Genomic DNA, 23590 nt, shown 5'->3' on the forward strand with positions numbered 1-23590 from the left:
AACAGGCAATATTTAACTTTTTTATTTATATTCACACAATGCCTTTTGTAATAAAACGAATTGCAAAAAATGCAGACCAGATGCTTTTTATATGCTTGCAGAGTAAAACGTTCAGTATATAACACTGATCCTACAATCATCACAACGTTTATATTTCAATTGCACAGTCCATATGTGCAGCATTAAGGCACAAATATAAAAAATGCAAGTGTACACATTAATTGCCAAAAATAGACATGAACTTGCATAGGATGTAAAGTGAGACAGGGGTCTTCATTTTGTAATAATCCCCCAGACATTCACTAAACCAAACCAGCAATTTAAAAGAAAAAAAGAAGACCTAATCTCAATCCATGCTGCGATCGTGTGTAATCTCTTTCAGGCATGACTGTAGAGACTGTAGCCCGGATGCATAGTGATATGATTTATGGTTATCAGCATGTCATGTCAGTGTACTCAGGCTTAAACCGCAACCAAAAATAGAAACCCACAATATCTCATGTTTATCCAGGGTTTCGGATCCTTTAAATGTGAAACTGTTATGACCGATTTATTAGAATTCTTGAAAACAGAATAGATGCGAATTAGAAAAGGGACAGGAAATAGGGATAGGGATAGGAAGGGAAAAGGTCAGCATTGTGAATGGCCAATAGCACTCTGTGGAAGCCCATTTATGAATTCTGCCTCAACCCCCACTGCACATCATGGCATGATTTCTCTTCCAAACCAAGCATGCACCCTCTGTTTATACCCAGCAGCAACAAGGCCCCAATATACTTCTAGCGAAATCAAAGAACGGGCTGGTGTGACGTAATTTCAAACAAAATCAGGCCGAAAATGAAGTTTGTTTGGAGTTTGAAACAGCTTGCCAAAGTGAACTTTTCGGAAAAGTTAGCTTTGGCTGGTAAACGCCTCCGAACTACCATTGGTCCGTGGCGATTATGTAATAGGTAGGTGTGGCTCTGTGGCTCCGCCTTCTTTGACATGGAAGTCTTCTCTGGTCCATTTCTTCTGTTCAGTGACAGTCCGTCGAGTAAAAACATGAACGCACTGAAGAGTGACTATATAGTAGAAATTGAAGTTGTAATTCTAACTGAAAGTAACACTTTCCGCGTTTAATACTGTAAAGCTGCTTGCTTTAAAGCAATCTATTGTATAAAGTGCTATAAATAAATGTGACTTGACTGGAGTGCCGAATTGCAGAGCTGAATCAAACATATTAAGAGGGAAGCGTGCAGCTTATTCATCAAACATCTTAACATATTCATCCCAGCAGCGTAGGGATGTTCGCTAACAGTATACCGCTACAAAGGTATTTTCCCACTGAGTGAAGAATGAAAAAGAACTTTGCCGTGAGTATATCAGGGCCTTTAGCGCAAACGCATTTGGTATCAGGCTGCTTTCAGTCCGTCTCTTGGGTTCTTGGGAACTTTGACGATGAACTCCATGGGGTCTTTGGCCTTGTTACTGAAAGCCCTCCGAATGGCGTCCACCGCGTGTTGATGCGTGACACCTTTGAGGGACTCTCCATCTACTGACATCAGCTCGAATCCAGCCTACACACACAGAGAGAGAGAGAGAGAGAGAGAGATTTCTAGAAAAGTTCAGATGTCAGACTTGATCATTAATGCAGATGTCTGTTTTTCTGACACATCCCTGAGTATTCCTGGCAGAGTGCAGACAGAACGTGGTCTGAATGGCAGGAAAAAGCAGATGCTGCAGGCACAGGATGCCTCTCATTTCCTTTGTTCTCCTTCGTTAATACCTGTGAATGATCTCATCTGGTCTGCTTCAGACACTGCGCGCATGTGTGTGTGTGTGTGTGTCAAAGCCCTGCCAGTGAATGACATCAGCTTATTATACTTCAGAAATGGATGTTTTTCTCTCTGATTGTAACCACTGGCAGACCTGAAGCACAGATGTTTGGGTCTCACCGGTCAAAAACACACGACAGCTCTTTTCTAAACTCATTCTCTTATCTCTGACACCGCTAACAGTATAAACAAAGTTACAAATCAGGGGGAACAGTCAACTTAGAGTGAGCAGGACCAAATTATATACACCATTCTCTAGGTGTGCATAACCCAAAAGTTAAACACTCTCACAGATGCAGGAGTGTGTCTTTGGAATTAAGTCTTTCCTGCCAGGAAAAAAGTACAAAGTGCAGCTGAGCTCACAAACGCAAGTTTAGTTCAAAGTAGGCACATTTCCTCAGTCACGATCTCTTACCAGGATGCACCTGTTTACTGAACTCTCTCTACACCCATCCTTAGAGGTTAGGGTCTGTTTTCATGCTCTCCATCAGTCAGATCTAACACTATTGTCCCCTTATAGAGACATTGTATTTCTCTGTGCATTCAAGCAAAAATAAAAATGGAAAACATTTCTTAGTTGGGCTAAACTGATAAAGCTTTCAGTTAAGAGTGTACCCAATGTTTAAATATATTTTCCATTAAAAAATCCATTTGGGATGTCCCATAAGGACAGAACATTGTAGAGTTAATGTTGAGATAAACGTTGTTCTTAAAGGGATAGTTCACGCAAAAATAAATAAAGGAATAGTTCATCAAAAAAATGTTTCTCACCCTCATGTTGCTCTAAATCTGTATGACTTTCTCTCCTCTTGAAACAAAGAAGACTGAAAATGTTGGTGACCACTTACTTCCAAAGTATGGACAAAAAATATCTTAGAATATCTTTCTTTGTGATTCACAGAAGAAAGTCATACAGGTTTGGAATGACATGTAGGTGAGAAAATGATGACAGAATTTTCATTTTTATCCCCTTAAATCATTGCATTTGGTCTTGCTTTGTTTTAGTATGTAATGCCCATTAATATATCATGTTATAAAAGGATGTAAAATGGGTTGATAGCATCAATTCACACTAAAATTAAAGTTACTTGCACAAGTATTCTTACAATATAGCACACAAAAGATTATTCCAGTTATGGTAAGTGAACCCAAAAGCAGAACAGAAGACCAGAACTACTTAAGAGGCATTATGAAGAGTATTTCAAAACATTACACTTAGTCTGTTTTTGCCCCTTTATGGCCATTAAGGGGCCTAAGATTTGTTTAAGCTGACATTCTCCTTCAACTAGCACTTATATTAAGGAGACCGCAGGGACATCATCAGTCTTTTCTGTATGCCATCTGCCTTTTTGACTAAAAACAAATCACCAAAGCATTCTATGGCTATAGAGGACAAGTGGAGTCATTTATCAGTGGATAGCAGTGTACTTCACTGTGTGAGTGAAGAGAAAGATGATGACTCAGGGAGGAGTAGAAATCAATGGGTCTCATTCACTAAGCATGTGTAGGCCTACGCACGAATTTGTGCATGAAATCTGTATGTACAGTATGTACACACGCATATGTTCAGCTGGCTAATCAGAGGTCTGTAATGTCTGTATAAAAGGTGTTAATTGAGTTTGAACTTGTCTTGAGAATGGCACTCTCGGCACTGCTCGAGGATCTTGCTGAGCATGTTCTCAGGCAAGAACGCATCTTGTCATCTTGTCAGTGTCATGTTTGCTGAGAGTGACGGAAGAAAAGGGTGTGCTGAATGCCCTTATGGACATGGTTTGGGTGTGTTTTATGTAAATGACTTACCTCGGGCACGCTGACGCTCATTTAGAATACTCCAAATTCATCAACGTTAGAACGAGGTTAAGAACAAATTTATGAGAAGTTCAAATGTGCATATAAAAACGAACAGCGTACGCAATTATTAGTGAATGAACAGTGAACAGATTTTCAAACATTTTCCGATTTTGAATTTCAAAGCCAAATGCTTTGAATGCTTATAGCTTTTGAAAATTGTAGCTTGGTTAAAATAATGAAACTGTCTTTTGACTGGTGATCTTTAGATTTCGCCAAATTGCCCATTGGCCATTTTGAATTTTGATGCAAAATACTATAACATTATGGTGCGTAACTCATACAGTCCTACAGTATTGATATCTTAAATCATGTGGCTTGAGGAGATCTTTGTTATTACTTTTCTAAGCAGTTAGACATAAGATAAAACAGAGGCACCTGAGCCACAGGACCAGAATATTATAATGATTTGAGGATGAGCTCTTTTTACTTAGGCCAGTAAGCAACCACTGAGAATAACCACATAGACCACGTTGTCAATTCACCTTTTCGTGGTTAATCCCGTTCTGCACACACACAGTTCAGTAATTACGTGAGTGACAACCGCATTCTACAAGCAAATTAACGCCTGAAAATGCAGGTAGTGACAACAGCATTTCTAATGTGTACGGAAACCGAACTGAACAACTAGTTGTTAATGACATGCATCAGAGACGTGTCTCTCTTCTGTATGGGCGATGCAAACAATCACAGGGAAAGCGGTACGAGCCTTGACTCATTCGAGTTGCCAGATCTGTCTAGAAAAACAGCGAACAAGAACAAGCCCACAATAATCCAAAATTATAAACCCAAATGCTTTATGATGACAATAAGACCAAAATATCGCAACCCGCACCTGCTCACTTTAATAACTCTTTAAAAGCAATCACTTTATGAGCCAAGCTTAAACAATACGGACAGTACGGACGACAACGTTGTCAAAACGATACCTGTTCACACGGATCCACGAAAACGACTAAAAGCTATGTATTCTGCTGAAAAGGCCAGTAGTTGGCGATGTCACTTAGTAAAGAAGCACTACCCGCCTATAGACAGAACACATAATACGCATGTCGTCAACGTTTTCACGAATTCATGTTTTTGTAGTTTTAGTTTACACGGAGACGATAACTCTCTCGTTTTCAAAAACTTGCACTTTGAATCCTGTTTTCAGGCCCCCAAAACGCTTTTGTCATGTAAATAAAACGCATAAAATCTTTTCCGTTTTTAGTTGAAAACTGTGTCATGTAAACGGCCCTTGAAGCAGCCTTAACAAGCATAAACAAAACACGACGCCTCCTAAACTGTGCTAAACTGTAATATTCTTTGGTCAGAACAGCGGATAAAAAACACACGAGAATCAGTCAAGTACCGTACACACATGGAACGATAATTTAGGGGACTCACTCCCACATTTAAATGCGATTGCCACATTTAAAGTCACAAACTTTAAAGTGTGTACATGGCCTTAGTCTTAGCAACCACCAAGCATCACCCTAGCAACAACACAGAACACTCTAGCAACCATAGAGTAATGTGATTAAAAAAACAACAACACTCAGAACGTCTTAGCAACCAACTAGCATTATCCTAGCAACACTCTAGGCTTGCCATGCCTTAGCAAATACTGGGAAAGTTGTCAAGCTACCTCATGGTGGCAAGTTTTACATAGGCAAAATGTTGAAATGTAGTAATTAAACTGTCCTCTGTATTTATAAGCTGAAGAATGACTGCAAAGATGAAGACAACAGACTATAATCAAGATGAAAAAGTGCTGGACTAATTACACATGAGCTGAACGAGCAGACTCTGTGGAGCCCCAACACATACACAACACCTGACCTCCGTCTGCCATGCGTATCAACAATGTTTGATAAGAGGAACGTGACTGCAGAAGTTGTGTGATAGAAACCTGACCTCCATGCCACTGGAGCATACTTGCTGCTCAGATATTTCAGTTATCAGTTAGACAACAGGAACAGGAAGTATGTCAACAGGGCTCTCCACACTTTCCTCTGCAGGCCTGATAATCTGGAGAGCTCAGTCAAGATAGTCGCGGCTTCAGGGTGTGACAACAAGTGAATTGAGTGGAATGTGAATTAGCCAGTCTTTGGAATGAATGGGAATACCCAATGGTCTTTCACACCAAGCCCAGATGGAGGCCAGAGATGAGTGGATGTTCTTGGCAACTGAAGGGTTTTGAGCCTGACACCAGATCTCCTGAGTGTGGCAACACAAGCCTCTCAGAGCAGGCCAGGGAAGTGCTGTCACCTGATAGGCTGTGATCTACAAAGATACGTCTTCCTTTGACAAATACACAAACACACAAACACACACACACACACATGGGATTCCAGGGTTTTAACCTTGCATGCGAGGTCACAGAGGTGCCATTGGTATTGTGCCCTCACCTGCTTTGACCTTTATCCCTTATTCTGCCTCACTTAGTACAGATGCAATGCAACCTGGATGTTGTTTAGTAGGGATGTGGCAAAGCCTAATTCCGAATTCGGAAAGGCACGGAAGATGAATAACGCATTTAGTCCCTAAAGGGACATGGTTAGGCTTGATGGGGTAGTCGGTTACATTACAGTACATCAGATTTCAATTATCACGTGAAGATGGTAATGAGAGATGACTGACAGGAGGATGTTGGAGGTTTTGGTGCGCAACAGATCCTGATTGTGTCATTAAGCGAAGCACACATTACAAGACTGAAGATTGTTTAGTCCATGTTGTATTCGAGACCAGCTCATTCAAGTCCGAGTCAAGACCAGTGGAAAGAACAGGGTTGTGTCCAAATCAAGACCAAGTCAAAGGCCATATTTTAATGGTATTGGTTTTGTAGTGGACTTGGAAACATGTGAACTTGACCCTCTTCTGGTATTGGCCTTAAGTCAGCCTCAACCCTCTCCTTGTCTCGATCTCAAATAAGCTGGTCTTGACTCCAACACTACTTAGCCTACTGTAGCTGAGGCTATATGAGGAGGAGTTACCTTCAGAACATCACTGGTAGAGGCCGCTCCTCCTGGAAAGATCTTCTCAATCTTCACCATTGGCTGTACCTTTGACTCAATGCCACCTGAGATGCTTATTCCTGCACAAAAAAAAGAGTAGAAATCATCTAGCTATACAAATGTTAACCAATGACTTCAGTTCTCTTAAGAATGTGCATGAAATAAACAGTGTATTACCAATCCATCTACATGTTAGATGCTTGTAAAAAATAACTGATCTTATGATTTTTCCATAAAAGTAACAGATTCTGATTCCAGTTCAAACTAAACAGATGTCTGCCAGCAGAACAACTGTCGTTGAAATTAATGGAAATTATAATGTTTAATTTTCTCCAACTCCATAATATACTGTCTTAAAAAGGGTGCGCACTGTATTACTGTTGGCTTAATCTTTGCACTGGGCAATTCACTGCCATCTTCTGGCGAGGAGAGAAGATTAACTGAGGGAGAATCTCTTCTTTAATACTAATTTCTCAGTGATTATAAAAACTTCTTTATTTCCACAAAGAATTTTTAATTCTGTCAGTGTACACCAAGTCATTGTGTGTCAAGAATGAATCACATGCTTTGCAAATCTACTGTATTAATAGGCTTTAGTCATACTATTACTCAGAATTAGGGATCTCAACAAACCACTAACCCTAAGTATTTAACTTGTACATAACTCATCCAGCACTGTTAGTGTTACCGACATAAATGACATCTAAAATTGGCTTTCTGGGAAGGGATTACTTTTCTAAGTGATCAAACTTATAATTTATGCCTGGTGAGTGATAAAAATGTCATGACTCACAATAAAGGAAGGACTCAAACTATGTCTATAGATCAGAATATAACAGAGACTTGAGTTGGGCCAGTAAGAAACCACCCAGAACACCATATAAACCACATAGCAATAAGCATAAAGCAAAAAAGAATAACTTGGAATCCACCAAAACACCATAGCATTGTGGCTGGAACATTTGCATGGACAACCTGCATTAACTTTTTCTTACAAATATTAGTTCATTTGAGAAACATTTCCATATAGCAAGGATACAGTGAATCCAAGTAACTCACCCAGGGACTGCTTGGTCTTAGAGATGGAAACCTTGGTTAGTTCATACTCCTGCTCTGCTTGGCTTTCTGAGTGTCCATTGACTGGTTCTTTCCAGTCTTGATCTGAGCTGGGCGTAAACACCTGGGTCAATGGTGTCCTGCTTCGGTGACGTGCACTCATTACGGTATATTTGACCTCTTTACCATTCTGAGATTTGTCTGTTTTCGTTCTATGTCCATTCCTATAAGGGGATCTTCCTCGCTCTGGGACAGAATCACCCCTGCTGGATAAAGAGTCATGGTGTGATGTCTGGGGAAAACTATTGTCTCTTTTCTGTGGGGAGCGTCCATGGCGTTCTGTGCTGTAAGGGGACTCTGATTGCGGCCATCCGGATTGAGCAGGACTCAAGGAGCGATTACGAAGCGAGTCTGTGATATAGGTGTCTACCGGTACATCCAAGAGAGGTGTGAAAGCCCGAGGTGGAGGAAGTCGTCCAGTCGGTAAACCTGCCAAACGCAGTCGTTCCATATCTTCAATGAGCTGCCGTTCTCTCTCCAGATCCTGCACTGGCTGAAGGTGGAATCCACCCCTATAATCTATGAGAAGATACAAGAGGATATTAAAACCATTTCCCATACACTCTTACACAAGTTACAAATATATAACATGATTTTAATCAATAAATTAATTTATTGATTTATTTAATTAAAAGTACCATGGTTGTTTGGATGTATTAATATAATTATTTTATATTTTATATCCAGTGCTGGGCAACGATTAATCGCGATTAATCGCATCCAAAATAAAAGTTTGTGTTTACATATTATATATGTGTACTGTGTATAATTATTTTGTATATATAAATACACACAACTGCATGTTTATATGTAAGAAAATGTGTTATTTATATATAAAATATTTATATTTATATATAATATAAATTATGTATAAATATATATACAATATATACATGCAAATATTTCTTAAATATACACATGCATGTGTGTGTATTTATATATACAAAATAATTATACACAGTACACATTAAGTAAACACAAACTTTTATTTTGGATGCGATTAATTGTGATTAATCGTTGCCCGGCACTAATTATATCTATATCTAAATGTTTTTTTAAATATTTTTCTTGAAAAGTGTCATCTATTTTGCAATATAACAGAATTACATGCAGACATTTTTAAATGTGGCTAAAAATGTCCAAATATTTTTGGGGGCTGACAGATACCAAGGTACATGCCAACATCTGATATCATCACTATACCATGGTAGCACCACAGACACAGGCAAATTTATAGATATATACATAAAATCGAGAATTCATCACGTTCACACACAAGATCTTCCTCCCACAAACATTATGTACAAATGGTTCAGCAGCATTCAAATTCATTTGCATCTCCTTAAATCAGTGCAGATGTTACAAACCTCGCACACACACTTTCCCTTTCATCCAGAAATGTGAGCGACAATCACACATTCATATCCATTGAGTAAGCAACGGTGTGGCGTTGCATACACGCACATCTCGCTCAGATTTCAGGGGCCTCTAGCACAGAGAGTTTTGAATTACTCCTCTGTGGACGGTACAAAGGGGCTGCATTAAGCTTCAGACCTGCGTGGGTGGACGCTTGAAGGTTAAACAATGCAAGGCGCCTTTCTTGCATTTCAGAAACGACTTCCATTCAAAAGTCAGAGGGACATGCAGTCCGAAACTGTGCACAATCACAGCCGGTACTGTGCGCTCCTTGGGTTAGAGGTCAGGAGGTCATGCAGTGTCAGCAGCAGCAGAAAGAAACAGGCAGGCTATTTGACAATAAGACACAGATTATCTTCTTTTGGCATTGATGCATGTTGATGACACAAATGATGCACTGGTGTCCCAAATGGCAGCTTACAATGATCAAAACTTCACACTCCTTATCAAAAAAAGTGATGGTAGGGTACAGGTAACAAGGGCTGAGAGGGATTGTGTGTGTTTTTGGGTGCGGATTAAATATCAGCAACAGGAAATTTGTAGTATGTGAATGATTTTCAGGATATGAAATGGCTAGTGCAGAGGAGAGTTTGTGTCTTCTGGTTATGTAATTTCCTATGAGGATCAATCTAAGGACATGACTCAGCACTGGAAATAGTGAAAACAAGCGAGAGAAAAAAGAATGAGACATTCTAGTTCACACCAGCAGGGATGTTACCTGGGATGGGTGTTATTAGATGGCGACGGGGTGTTCCACCATGACGAGGGGATCTCAGGACAGGAGACCTCACTGAAAAAAACAAGACGTATATATGATATATATTATATGATATATTAATATACAGTAAAAACTGTAAATGCTTGACATATATACAGTTGTACTCTAAAAGAGAGAAAACATTAATAATACAAAATGAGTAGGTATCTAAACTTTTGACTGCAAGTACTATATTGTGGCAGCTAAAATGTAAAAAGCTAAAGGTTTTCTTACCAGAACGGCTTTTTAGTATGTCATAGGCTTCAAGCTCAAAGGGCAAAACCATACTGTCAAAACGACCCTGATCTGTGGGAGGGATGATCATTCTGCATAAAAGAAAGTTAGATGTTAGATGCAAAAATTGCTCATGAAGCAAGTGACTGCATGAATGGTGTAAACACATGTGACATGAGTTATGTGAGTGAACTATTACATAGGCTGACAATGTAACACTCCTCACCTGATCTCTCTCAGCAGCAGAAGCTTCTCAGGCTTGTCCAAGATGGCCAGCAGGGGGCGCACCAGATCCTCAACCACACGCTCAACTAGAAACTAAAGAACAGGTAGAGGAGATGCCCTAGTTACATTGTGAACATTTGGAGTCAAGCGATTTAGATAATGTGTACCAATCACAAGCACTGGGATCAGACAGTCTCACCAAATTTGTCTAAAGCATGAAACATTCTTGCAATTTAGGGCTCACACGCTATCAATAAAGTACTACACAGCAGTTTTAAACCTCAGCTAATGTCAGGATGACTCCTGAATTGATATCGGTGTTGACCAAGTGTGGCAATGTTAATAGAGCTTGGATGATCTAAAACACTTGATCTCAATCATAAATGGCAAGGCAAATTCACATTTTATAAGCATGACCAGCACCCACATTGATTTGCCAGAAACATTTGTAATATGGATAAAGCATCTGTATAAAGTCATAAATGAGACATTTTCCAACTCAGCAGACTTTTAGCTGACTCACCCTTTTACAGTGTCTCATGACAGCGGCCACCTCATCCTCATTGAGAAGCTTGTGAGCCATGTCCTCCAACATGGCCAAGGTCTCCGGGCTGAGGAAGGCGCTGTGCTCCCTCATCCCAGCACGAGTCTCTCTGGGAGAACTCAATAGGTTAATTATAGGTCGACCTCGCTCTTTACCTGAGGGCACAAGTGCTAGAGTCATTCTACAAGCTCTGACCGCAAGTAAAGCTTTTATTTGCATAATAAAAAATAATTCTGTCTGATCTTATCAGCTGCCTTCATAAACATAACAGTAGTTAAAATAGCCGTTTTATGTAACCAACTGCAAATATGTACACTGTATTGTAGTGTTACAAGGTTACAACATTACAAAAAGACCACTAAGCTATGTAAGCTACTAAGCTTGGAGTTTTCGATGCATTTCTAAGTCTGACTCTGTGTGTTGCTGTAGTAGGCAGGCACTGTATAGAAGACAGCAATGCAATCCATTATTAGCTGAGCAAAACCATAGGGGTCAGACTCAAGGCCACTCCAAGGAAATTAATGCAGATCCGTGTAAATAACGCAGCTCTCTGATTTAGCCTCTTAAAAAACTTATTATACTGCTTTCTGGCTTTTCAAATGCAAATATCCATCTCTGCCCTTGGTCTCAGCTCTTCCTCAGCTATGGTTTCCACAGAACGTGGTCCTCATCAAAGTCTGTTAAACCAAGTGTGGACTCACCCGGTTCGTTATCTAAATGTTTTGGGGATTTGGATCTTCCTCTGTGTCCGTCCCCTGTGCCGGTGTCCTTCCTGTCTCTAGAAGACGACCTTTCCCTCCTGCGTCCACTCTTAAAGAGCAAGCTGACAAAGGTTTTGGAGCGCTGCAGGGTGCTTCCCTCCTTGTCTACCTTGTCCTTCTGATGTTTCCTTTTCTTCTGCTTGTCCTCTGATTAACATTCAAACAGAAACGTGTTAAAAACAAAGCCTCCAGGCAAAGGAGTTAAATTAGAAATTTTAACTATATTGAATAAATAAACATTATGGAAAGCACCAAAGTGATAAAATACATGTATTATAGGTAGAAAAGTTTGCAAGTTCAGTCCTGAGCAATTGTGACCCAGAAACTGGAGTTTCTGTTTCATTGCTATTGTGCATTGATTAATTGCATAATTTAAGGTAATTTCTTATTGCTATCATCTGACTTGTTTCAGTGGTATAGTATTCACACATCAAGGTAGTAATAAAGATTTTTTATTGATTTGCAACTACACATCAACTAACTCTCATTGGAGTATTAATAGGCTGTTATGTTAGGGTAAGGGTTAGTTAGTTGAATTTAGTTGAAGCAAAGTTACTTATAGTCAGTAGAATGTCTGTTGGGGTTCCATCAAAATAAAGTGTTAGCAGATATTAAGCAGACAATCTACTAATACTTTCATGACTGGGAGTTTTCATGTAGTTGCAAAGTTGCTTATAGTTAGTAGAATGTCTAAAATGGACTGTTGAAATAAAGTGTTAAATTTTATCCAGATACATTAATGCAAATTATGGGAAATTTAAAGAGCCCAACACATCACATTTGGGGGAAAAAAACAAGATTTTGTTCAGTTGGCCGGAAGTGATATTAGTATTTATTTTTCTAACACACCTATCGTTTCACTTTGAAAGACATCAACCGGGGTTGTATGGATTACCATCATATTTACTTTGTGTGGTTTTTGAAGTGTCAACTTTGGAGGTCCAGATAATGCATGCAAGCTATTATATGGATTCAAAGATGGATTATTTTGTGTTCATCTGAAATCTGGGATGGCATGAGGGTGAGTCAATGATTTTTGGGTGGAGTATCCCTTTAATAAGTTGTAGGAACACATTTTAAATTTATGGCCACATTATCTTTTTTCTCACGTTACCGGATTACGCCGGGTTCCGTAGAAATGTGCCATGCAAGTCATGCAAAAAAAGTTAATTGTGCTAAAATAGGCTTTAGTTCTTATTTTCTTATTGAAATACGACCTGGACATGTTTCGGTGAGATTCTCCCAGGAAGAGCCTGTTATGTGAATTTGTGATTGAATGTATTTGTTAAAGGCCACAAACCCTCCAGTCATTTATCTCAGTGTGAGGTATTAAGCCTGGCAAATAAAACAGGATGATATACACTTTGCTGTGTGGATTTTGAGCGTACATTTCTCATGGCATCAGATTCTTCAGTCTGAACCGTTAATCTTTCACGGGGAGATCCCATGCAGTAATGCTGATGTATTATGCATTCCACCAAGTTCATTTAAATTCAGAGATACAATGGCAGCACACTGCTATATATTTGACAAACAGACGTAGCAGCGTGGCTCTAAAGGTCAATTGCTGGTTTTCGACAATGCATTTTCTATTCTGAGCAGAGCTTCCACAGCATGGTGTGTGTATCAAATAACCCAAGATCCTCATCACTGATCTGGTTGTGACCTTGGGCCCGGGCTCTACAACTGAGATATGAGTTACATCAGTGACACAAACAGAGGACGGCCTTGTGTAGCTCACCTCATTTTGATTCACAACCTCTTTTTTATCTCTTCAAAACAGCCTTACTATACCTGACACAGTGATGTGACTCTGGGATCTGCGGATGGGTTTCCGAGGCTTGCTGAGAGCCATCAGGACTGCTGTTTTAGGGGATTCCAGAGTCTCTTTGTCCCCAGCAGAGAAGGTCCTTGTCCGAGAGTGGCTGGTCCCACTCCGGATCGCGGTGTCTTTCAACAGGACAGTTTCGCCAACTGTTCGGCTGGTTTCTGTGGTTAAGACCCTACTAGATCTTGATGTGGTGTCAAACTCCTGTGGGTCAGTCTGCATGGCAGTCTCTATCCGTTCAGAGCTGGGCCTGCGTGAGCGGTCCTCAGTGGAGATACAGACATCCACCATCTCTGAGCCAAATACAGGAGGGAACATGACCTGCGAGAGGCCACTGAGAGAGCTGACCGGCGTTCCGGAAGAGAGAGAGGAAGTGGAGGAGTAGGAGTCTGAACCCTGGGAGGAAGAGGGCTGCCCTCCATTAGACACTAAGAGGGAAAAAGAGAGACTTTCATGTAACATTTTTAGAGACTGGAAATCTGTTGTACACTTGAGAACTTAGATGTACATTACAGTTCAACACCAGTCATGCCCATTCAGCACACTCAGATTTTGAATGCAACAGCTTCCATATATCTTCAAAGCAAACACAATTATTTGTTTCTTTGATAATTAAGTTACACAGTAATTGATGGGGGAAAAAGGGCCTGTATAAAAAGCTGTGAAAATCATCAAAATGACCATTTGACATATAACAATGAACCACTAAGTTGTTCAAAAGTTTGATTTCTTTTCTTTTTATTTTATTTATCTCACCCTAAACCGAAAAAAAAAAAAAAAAACTGGTAACATCATTATTTAACATCATTTAATCCACCTAAATACATTGATTTATAACAACAAAACACATTTTATGTGTTAAATCAGGTAGAAAGAGTTCTTTAAGGTAACAATTGCAACCACTTTTTACAGTGTGCAGGGCACCAAATGAGTGGTACCCCTTATAAAAAAAAATACATTAAAAATAGATAGATAAATCAATAAAAGCATAACAAAATAAGCAACAGACATGGAGTCTAAAAGCCTCATAAATATTAAAGAAAGTCCTAATGCACTTTTGCATCTGAACGAACATTATATCAATGTCACTAGTATTAAATATGGAGCAGAATTACATGAGCTTCTGTCCTGCAACCTAAATACTCCTGAAACACCCTGATGCTACAAACAAGCACAATCCCAGATGACTTATCCAAATGTGAACATTACGGTCTAATCCGTGGCTATTTTTATAAACCGCCCATATTAAATGGAAAACGGAGAATCAGAGGGCAATGAAAAATCTGGCTTGACATGTGGCCGCTTGGTGTTCAGCTTTAATCTGGAGATGGAGCATCCCAGTGCACATCATCAATTTAATTATGAAAATTGTGTTTCTAACATAAGATACAAGTGCAAATGAGTGGGTCACACAAAGCAAGCAAACTATCCTTTAATATATGTAACATTAAGTAATTAGATATTAAATAGTCAGTTTGGAGGGTAAAGTTTACATACATTTATTGAGCCAACTGTACTCCGCCACCATCTCCTTGTAAGCAGGATATCGGCCAGCCTCCTAGGACAGGACATTACACAAGACATAATCACAGTCAGAAAAGGATATACAGCCTTAATTACATGCATACAAGTTCAAATGTCCTGTGTTGGATATAATTCATTGTGCAAATTACATGCAAAGTATAAAGAGCCTAAAAAATGACTTAAAACAGCATTTTCCACTAGGAGGATATGACCTCATTTTTGATGCCCAAGGTGCATGCTGACCTCACTATGGGTTCTCATGAGGTCACAGTAAGTTTGTTCCTCTATAAACATAAACAAACTTGAACACCATTAAAATGATGGTAGGTGGCAGCCTCATCTGCCTTGCAGGAAAATAAGTCACTGTGAGGACATTCAAACAGACTGCAGCACACTTTAAAACACATCCCTTTCTCCTTTTGTGTTGATCCTTGTCAGACATTTTCTCACATTGTCGCTTCATTTATCAACAGAAGAGCTCACACTTACCACCACGAAGTGGCATCAATAGCTAACAAAGTAGGCATTTAGCAGCCCTATATACTTATAGCACCGCCGCAGGTTTAATAGAGCCTTGCCATGGGGGCAATGAGAAAAGGCTATAAAACGAGGCTTTTTGCTGATTATAACTTGATCCCTAAGGCCTGGTGAATAATGCACACCCGCTGGCTGTTTTTCACAGGTGGAACCTGAGCTCTGCCTGAGTAAAGCGAGCAACCAGGAATGTGACGGCTAAATGCCAGCTGTCTGCTTTGCTATGCTTTCTCACTCCCAGACGCAATAAGAGGCTGTGTTGTTTAACATGCTGTGGAGGCAATTAATATGCCAAAGCACTTTGGAAATCATTTGTCTTGATAAACTAAGATGTTTTATAAGTTTTCCACAGATAGAGCATCAGAAGATTCAGAAGATGCTGAAATATGGCATTACATTATTTCTCCATTTTTATTTTCATTATTTTCAATATTTTATGTTATTTTATTTTATTTATTTTTATTTATTTTATCTATCTATCTATCTATACAGCAAAATTCTGGGGTCAATAAGATTTTTAAATGCATTTCAAATTGGTCCCTTTTGCTCACTCGATTAATTGGATGGAAACTGAAGTAAATACAGTAATATTGTGAAATGTTATTACAATTTAAAATAATGGTTATAATGGTTTTAAAATGTCATTTATTAATATTATGACCAAGGTGAAGTTTCAGCAGTCTTCAGTGTCACATGATCCTTCAGATATCATTTTAATATGCTGATTTGCTGCTCAAGAAACATTTATTATTATCATTATAACAATGTAAAAGTCTTTACTGTCACTTTTGATCAATTCAAAGCATTCTCAATTAAAGTATTAATACAAAAAATGCCCAAACTTTTGAATGGTAGTACAGAGACATATATATAGACATATATATATATATATATATATAAAGGAAGATTCTCACCTTGATGGTCAGCATCACGTGAGTGTGACTCTTTAGCACTTCAACTGCATTGCTGTGTGTGATGTCCTCAAAACTCACTCCATTGGCTGCCAGAATCTGATCGCCCATTTTAATTCCATTTTGCTCCGCCAGGCCACCAGGGTCCAGCCTTATCACAAAATCAAACAAATCATCACATGAAAAAGTTAAAGAATTAGCCATTACATCTAGGCAACCGTTGTCATATAGATTTTAGACATGAAAATGTATGTCCCAAATGCCTGGTCATTATGTCTTACTTTGAGACATAGATGCCCAGACCAAACTCTTTGCCACCACGGATGTTGAAGCCCAGGCAGTAGTCATCTGAGGTTGTGTAAAGGTGCACTATTCTGCGCAGGGCTCCATCTGAACTGGCCTCTGAAGGTGTACGACCACTTTCTTCCACTACCATCCTTCGGTGGATCAGATCTACCCTGCATACATATATATTTAATAAACATTTAAGTTACACAATAATCTCAGTCATACAGCAAAATAACAAACATTCAAAGGTTTGGGGTCAGTAAGATTTTATTTTTTCTTTATTTTTTTTGTTGAAAGAAATGTATTATTTTATTTACCAGGGATGCATTAAAATGTATCAAAAGTTTTTTTGAATGTGGCACAGAGCCACTGTGTTCATACAAAGGGTTTACTTATAGTTGTCTGTGGATATTAAGTTAAGATAGAAAAAAGAAAACACACTAGCACACACACATAAACATTTAGGTGGACACACATATACTTCTGTAATAAACTTGCTTGCTCTACTATTAGTTAATGAAATGGCTGAGAAGACCACTGAGGTAACTCTACCACCGCTGTATGCTGAAATAGAAGCTCAAGGAAAAGATAACAAGCAAAGGCCAAGAGTCACAGGGTTTCCACCCCGTTAGTCAAGGCAGGGGGGCGGCAGCCCATCACTACACTCTCCTTATCTTCTCAGTTCAGTCATTCTTATTAAGCACATCTGCAACAAATAAATAAGGTACCAGTATTTCAAACAGGCCACCAAAAGCCCCTTGAACCTCTAAATATTCAAGGAAAAAACACACTCTTCTGTAATGAGTTAGTCAAAGGGTCAAAGTCAAAGGGTACTTGAAAACCTCCAGGAGGCTTGTGGAAGACAGCTCAAGCTGCCATACAAACATATACTTTTCTGAAGTTGTTCTTTTTCATTTCTTTTCTTTTTATTTTATTTATCTCACCCTAAACCAAAAAATATTAGTTATTAGTAATATTAGTTATTTTTATAACTATGAAAATAGGAAGAATTACTTTTTTTTCTCAGTAAGCTTCAAAGGGGGCCATATATATATATATATATATATATATATATATGTGTTATTATTGAAGAACATACAGAATCAGAATCTTTAATATTCTAGAATCATGGCTAATTAATATAAAGGTACACTATGTAACTTTTTTTTTGTTAAAAAATTTACTAAATTTAAACAATGAATCAATACATCACCAATACTTCTTTCAAAACATATTTTTGTCTTACAATGATTCACTATGATAAGCCTTTTATAAGTGCTTATATTTTAGACCAGGTGGGTTGACTCCGGCTACTTTAACGCGTGTATGGTTTGGGAGTGACATAGGTTAGTTGTCACAATGAGCGAGAAAGGTTGACATGGAGGACATTAAATCTCAAACCTCCAGGAATCACCCATTTAAAAAATAATGTCGAACAGAGGAGAGTCTGCAGGCAAAAAGAGAAACTGATAGAGCTCGTAATAAAACGAGAATTAACATTGGCTTGGCTTTTCAGAGATAGAGAACTGAGGGATTTGAGCTGTTGTAAAAGCAATGCAGAGATGGTGTTTTTATTACTCAACAGGTGAGTAAGGTATTTTATTGAACAGATAAATTGACATATGTATCTAGTATGACAAGTTGACAAGTATTATCTATTGTGATAAGTCATATTCATCTGCACAGTCACGCAGAGCTGAAGCACAGCCAAAACAATGTTCTTCTGCAAAATGCATGCAGTTTTGATTTTTAACTGTTAATAAAAAGTTGTTTTTTAAAAAAAGCAACACTAATAGAATTATAGCAATGTGACAAGCAGGACGAGATTACTGATGAGCGCCACCTGCGCAATGCACCGGTTTCGTATCTCTCACGGAGGAGCTTCGGAAGCATAAAAAGAGGAGCGACGACAGTGAAGGACGAGAGGGGACCAGGCCTGGACTATTTATGTTATATTTTGTTTATATTATTTTCGTTTTGTATTTATTTATTTTGGATTATTGAAGTGTGTGAACATTTGCCAGTTCCCGCCTCCTTCCTCCCATAACAACAAACCGTGTTACAAGCAATCATATCAGAGGGAATATCTTTTCCTTTCAATAAATGTGTAATACAATGGGAGGCCTTGAGAACCACTGGTGCAGAAGTAACATTACAGCCTGATAAAATGCCCAGCCTGATAGAATGTGCACAGCCTGATACATACAAAATAGCAAATCAAGTTTAAATGATGACATAATATTTTTAACCACTTACCATGTAGTCTTCTCTTTTGAATAGCGGATACCAGGCACCTTCCCCACGCGTCTTACCACCATGCGCAGACGATTATTTCCCGTCAGGACTTTTACAGCACTGCTCATGGTGATGCTCTCCAGACTTATGCCATTCACCTCGACCAGCTTATCCCCAACACACAAGCCTGCCAACTCTGAAGTGAGGAATGCGGACACAAAATGATTGATATGAAACTAATCGATAGCTTATACGTGTTGTAAGATGTTAATTTTTGGATGGAAATCTCAGTCTTGTGTCATCATGCATTATTCTGCTGTCAGGGGTACCTGCAGTGCTGTCATCCTCCACCTTGCTAACAAAGATACCAAGGCCGTGTTCAGAGCCTCCCCGCACACTGAAGCCCAGCCTGCCATCCTCACTTTTGTCCACAGTAATTGTGTGAATGTCTTCACAGTCATCCCCACCTACAGTGCATGACATCAAACACAAATAGAAGGAACCTCTGAGAACAAATTCTTAATTCAAAGCACAAGTTTTCACTCCTTAGCAAAAAGGTTTTTATAATATAATATAATATAAAGTCTAGAACTAATCATCATGTTTTCACAGCACACACAACGCCTCTGCCTCTTACTCCTGATTTCACTCAACATGGGAACAGAAGAGATGTCAGTCAATAAATGGGAAAAAAAGTAATGTCACTTTGCTAGAAAAGTAATCTGATTACATACGTCAATAGTGTTACTTGTTACCCCAAGCACTGTGGCCGATAACCAATAAATGGCAGATATAAAAATTGTATACTATATAGTGTTTTTTTATTTTTATTTAATCTAAAAATAAAAATAAAACACTAAAAACTGAAATAAGCCACTTTTAAATATCCAATATTGACTGATACCAATTACCGGTAATAAAAAAAAAAACCTAATATTACCAGATAACCGATATGATACTAGTATGTAACTTGTTAATCCTTAAATGGAATAAATAAACCAGTTCTCATGAGAAAGTTGGCGATTTCATATGAATTTGTATGATTTGATTTGTACAAAAACATGATTTTTAGATCAAAACTAAACCTTCATGGCGAACAAAATCATATAAATGATATCATATGAAATAATACGAATTTGCCACCAATTCGCCAAAACTTAGAAATGTGAATTGCCAGTGTGTTGGTTTAGCTGCATCTATATCATATGAAGATGCAAATGTTTGTTGGAGACTCACCATCGACAGGCGCATTGATGATGATGACCCTGCCCATAGGGGAGGAAGATCTCACTCCTCTCTGGCGCTGCTGCTTCTTGTGCAGGTAGCGTGGTAGAGTAGAGGTGCCCGAGGGCCCTGGCTGGGCACTGGGATGAGCCCCATTCGTCATGTCTTTGCGTGTCGTGTCAGACGAATGAGCCATGGCAAAGTGCCGACCTCCCCTCTGACCCTCATCCAGGGTCTGAGCTCCTAAAAGGAACACGGGTGGAGCGGGAAAACTAGAGGTCCGGTGGGTCAATGCCAGTCAGGAGAATTACAGTCCGCGGGATTAGTTCCACAAAAGGAATCTCTGCTGCAATCATGCAGGAAGAAACTGCGATGGATCCAGCATTGTTCACTTTAGATTACAAGCCATATTGTGATGAGTGATTTGATCCGAAGGACTCCAACATAATTATAATCATTTCATAAAGCAGCTGATAAACAAATTCTATTATCCAAGCAGTGGCAACGCAAAGTGTATCCATATGTGCATTGTTCGGAAGAGAGCTTCACAAAAACAGAGGATGTATAATGGTGGCTCTGGTCTTTTTGTTGAGTTGAAAGTCTGCTGGTTAGACTGGGGCATCGGGCTGGAGTCCCTCCTCACGGCCAGTGGAGCTTTGCTTGGCAGGAGTCAGTCATCTGGTCCTCCCAGGCCTCAGTGTCTCACCTTTACCTGCCAGTGATCCAAGACGACAGAGAAAGATCTGTGAGAACCCAGCCGCGCAATGAGTAATTTCCCATGGGAGGTAAAGTGATATCAGCAATTATTGCATTCTGGAAAGCTAAGGGTTGCACTGTTTCCACAGCAAGAGATACTGAGCTTATGTGGGACGCTAATCTGAACCTGTTTTTTGTTTTGTTTTTAGCCCAAGAATGCATAAAGGGTGTTGCATCAGCAATTTTTGGTAAATTTTTATATATATTAATATTATATACAGTATACACTTAATGGATTCATCATGAAAATTAAATTAAATAAAATTTGGCTTATATTATTATTATTACTTAATTTTTCTACATATTTTGGAAAATAAAAGACACTTCTATGTTACTGAATGTTTACATCACATAATCCAGTCAAAAGTTTAGACACACACATCTGACTGAATGAATGTTTTGCATGATGATTTAAAAAAAAACTTGCAATGTAAAGTTTTTTTAACTGTGACTGTACTAAACAGTGAAAGAAAAGCAGCCAACAAGCATATATGAGTACTTTGATAAGCATCCCAAGTAACACCTCATAAATTTGAAATAATGTGAAAAAAAAGATTCTTATCAAGACAATGGTTGGTTGAGTTTAAAAATTCTAAATATAGTTTAGGATTATAAAATGTGTAAAACACCAATAATAAAGAGTCAGTAGGTGTGACCATTATGAAATATCTCCCTCAGAACAGAAGAAAGCAGTGTAGAATCTCCCCAAAATGACAGTGCAAACTTTTTGAGTGAGATCTGTTGCTTCTCTCTGGGGGAACGAAAAGTGTATAATCAAATTCCTAAATTAATCCATAACCCTTGAAGTAACGATAAAAACAGGATTGATTCATTTTCCTTAAAGAAATGTACCAAAACGCGTCAACTTGACCCCCTAAGCGTTTGTGTAAGTTTTTGGGTCATGCATTCTATGTTTAAGATTATAACCTGATGTTGTCATGTTGTTACTCTTAACAGGAGTTTGTTGCTGTCGACTGACAGTGTCATCATCAGCACCTCGGACAGCGACAACCAACAGGTTGCGTAAAGCGTGAACAATATAAGACAAGATTCACAGAGATAAAGCGTTGACTTGCTCTTCGAGAGTAAATAGCCTAGTTTAAATGATTCTGGGTGAGAATATCTCACAAATGTACAAAGATCATTCTGTGAAATCCTTAAGCAACAGATGCAGTCAACAGGTTAGCAGGAAATTATTTGCATTACCAGTAAGATTCATTCTTAATAAAACTGATTTACTTTATTTACTTAATATGTTGTTAATATGATGCCTTAATGCAACAAAAACAAAGTTCTATGAAGTAAAACGCCGTTACCTGTCTCCATGTTGTGCCGCATGACCTCACCTGAGACAAAGACAATATTAGCCTTCTTTAAGCCCGCCTCTAAGGGCAGGTGATTGGATTATGGAGCAGCTCAGAAGGACACTGCACAAACTCATTTGGACCAGTGGTTTACAATCGTCACTCATAGCATTATAGTATTATATGAACAGTGCAGTGGTCTTGTGGAACAAGATCCAATTAATAACCACGTTGGTCTGCAGTTTAGCGCGCGTTGCCATCAGTCATAAAATGAAGCACATTTCAACACGTTGTATGCTTCTTTATTTTTTGTGATTACATTTTCTATCTTGATTAAATGTTTGCAATTATGAGTGTTTGATCTACTGCCAGAGAACTGTCTTTTGATCAAATTGTGAATGTGGATAAACTGTAATTGAATCCCCTTCATAGCATCAAGGATATTGGAGCATCTTTCATGACACTATACTGCCATATAGTGGTCATTTAACAACATTGCTTTAAAGGGATAGTTCACCCAAAAATGAAGATTCTGCCATTAATTACTCACCCTCATGTCGTTCCAAACACGTAGCCTAAGACTTTCGTTCATCTTCGGAACACAAGTGAAGATCTTTTTGATGAAATCTGAGAGCTTTCTGTCCCTCCATTGACAGCTACACAACTACCACATTGATGATTCAAAAAGTTCATAAAGAGAGCGTAAAACTAATTCATATTAATTGAGTGGTTTAGTCCAAATTTTCTGAAGAGACATGATCATTTTATATGATTAACAGATTGAATTTAGGCTTTTATTCACATAAACATTCATCAACTCACATCAATTGAGGTAAAGGGAAGTTCAAGCATGTTCGCTTGAGGTGCGAGAACCAATGAGGTTCATTTTCCTGTGTTACACAGCAGTTTGAGCTTCAGCAAGAACCAATGAGGTTTGTTCTCGCAAGCATGTTCGGCAGACCTTCTGTTTATGTTTGCTGATCAATGTTTATATGTGAATAAAAGCCTATATTAAATCTGTTCATCATATAAAGTGACGAGTCTCTTCAGAAAATCTGTTCTAAACCGCTCAATTCATATGGATTAGTTTTACGATCTCTTTATGAACTTTTTGAAGCATCAAAGTGTTTGTTGTGTAGCTGTCAAAGAAGTCAACAAAGGGACAGAAAGCTTTTAGATTTCATCAAAAAGATCTTCATTTGCGGAACGGTTTGGAACGTCATGAAGGTGAGTAAATAATGACAGAATTTAATTTTTTGGGTGAACTGTCCCTTT

At 38.7% G+C, this 23590-nt stretch overlaps 1 protein-coding gene across 2 annotated transcripts; it reads right to left on the reverse strand.

Annotated features, from left to right (window-relative positions):
* On the reverse strand, positions 1-22398 carry pdzd7a (PDZ domain containing 7a). 2 transcript variants are annotated; one of them, XM_079855153.1, is made up of 16 exons: positions 22328-22398; positions 20268-20998; positions 19361-19498; positions 19053-19227; positions 16790-16966; positions 16512-16659; positions 15037-15097; positions 13506-13967; positions 11652-11858; positions 10930-11105; positions 10408-10499; positions 10182-10273; positions 9909-9980; positions 7718-8293; positions 6638-6738; positions 1-1556 (listed from the first exon to the last, which is right to left on the reverse strand). In XM_079855153.1, the coding sequence occupies exons 2-16, from the start codon at positions 20449-20451 to the stop codon at positions 1392-1394; spliced, it is 2826 nt and encodes a 941-aa protein (XP_079711279.1). In that variant the 5' UTR covers positions 20452-20998; positions 22328-22398; the 3' UTR covers positions 1-1391. The 2 variants fall into 2 exon arrangements, with proteins under 2 accessions (XP_079711279.1, XP_079711278.1); XM_079855152.1 differs by having other exon boundaries at positions 20268-20967; positions 22328-22380.
* Positions 22399-23590: the final 1192 nt, after the last annotated feature.

This window comes from Squalius cephalus, assembly GCF_949319135.1.
Source record: "Squalius cephalus genome assembly, chromosome: 21".
Classification (NCBI taxonomy): domain Eukaryota; kingdom Metazoa; phylum Chordata; class Actinopteri; order Cypriniformes; family Leuciscidae; genus Squalius; species Squalius cephalus.

What these genes read in the sequence shown, in the direction of transcription:
- pdzd7a (XM_079855153.1), bottom strand. Translation starts at nt 20,451, where the DNA reads ATGGCTCATTCGTCTGACACGACACGCAAAGACATGACGAATGGGGCT. An exon ending in CATCAATGCGCCTGTCGATG is followed by an intron (nt 19,499 to 20,267) that starts GTGAGTCTCCAA and finishes CATGCACTGTAG; the next exon opens with GTGGGGATGACTGTGAAGAC. An exon ending in TCATGAGACACTGTAAAAGG is followed by an intron (nt 10,500 to 10,929) that starts GTGAGTCAGCTA and finishes CCTGTTCTTTAG; the next exon opens with TTTCTAGTTGAGCGTGTGGT.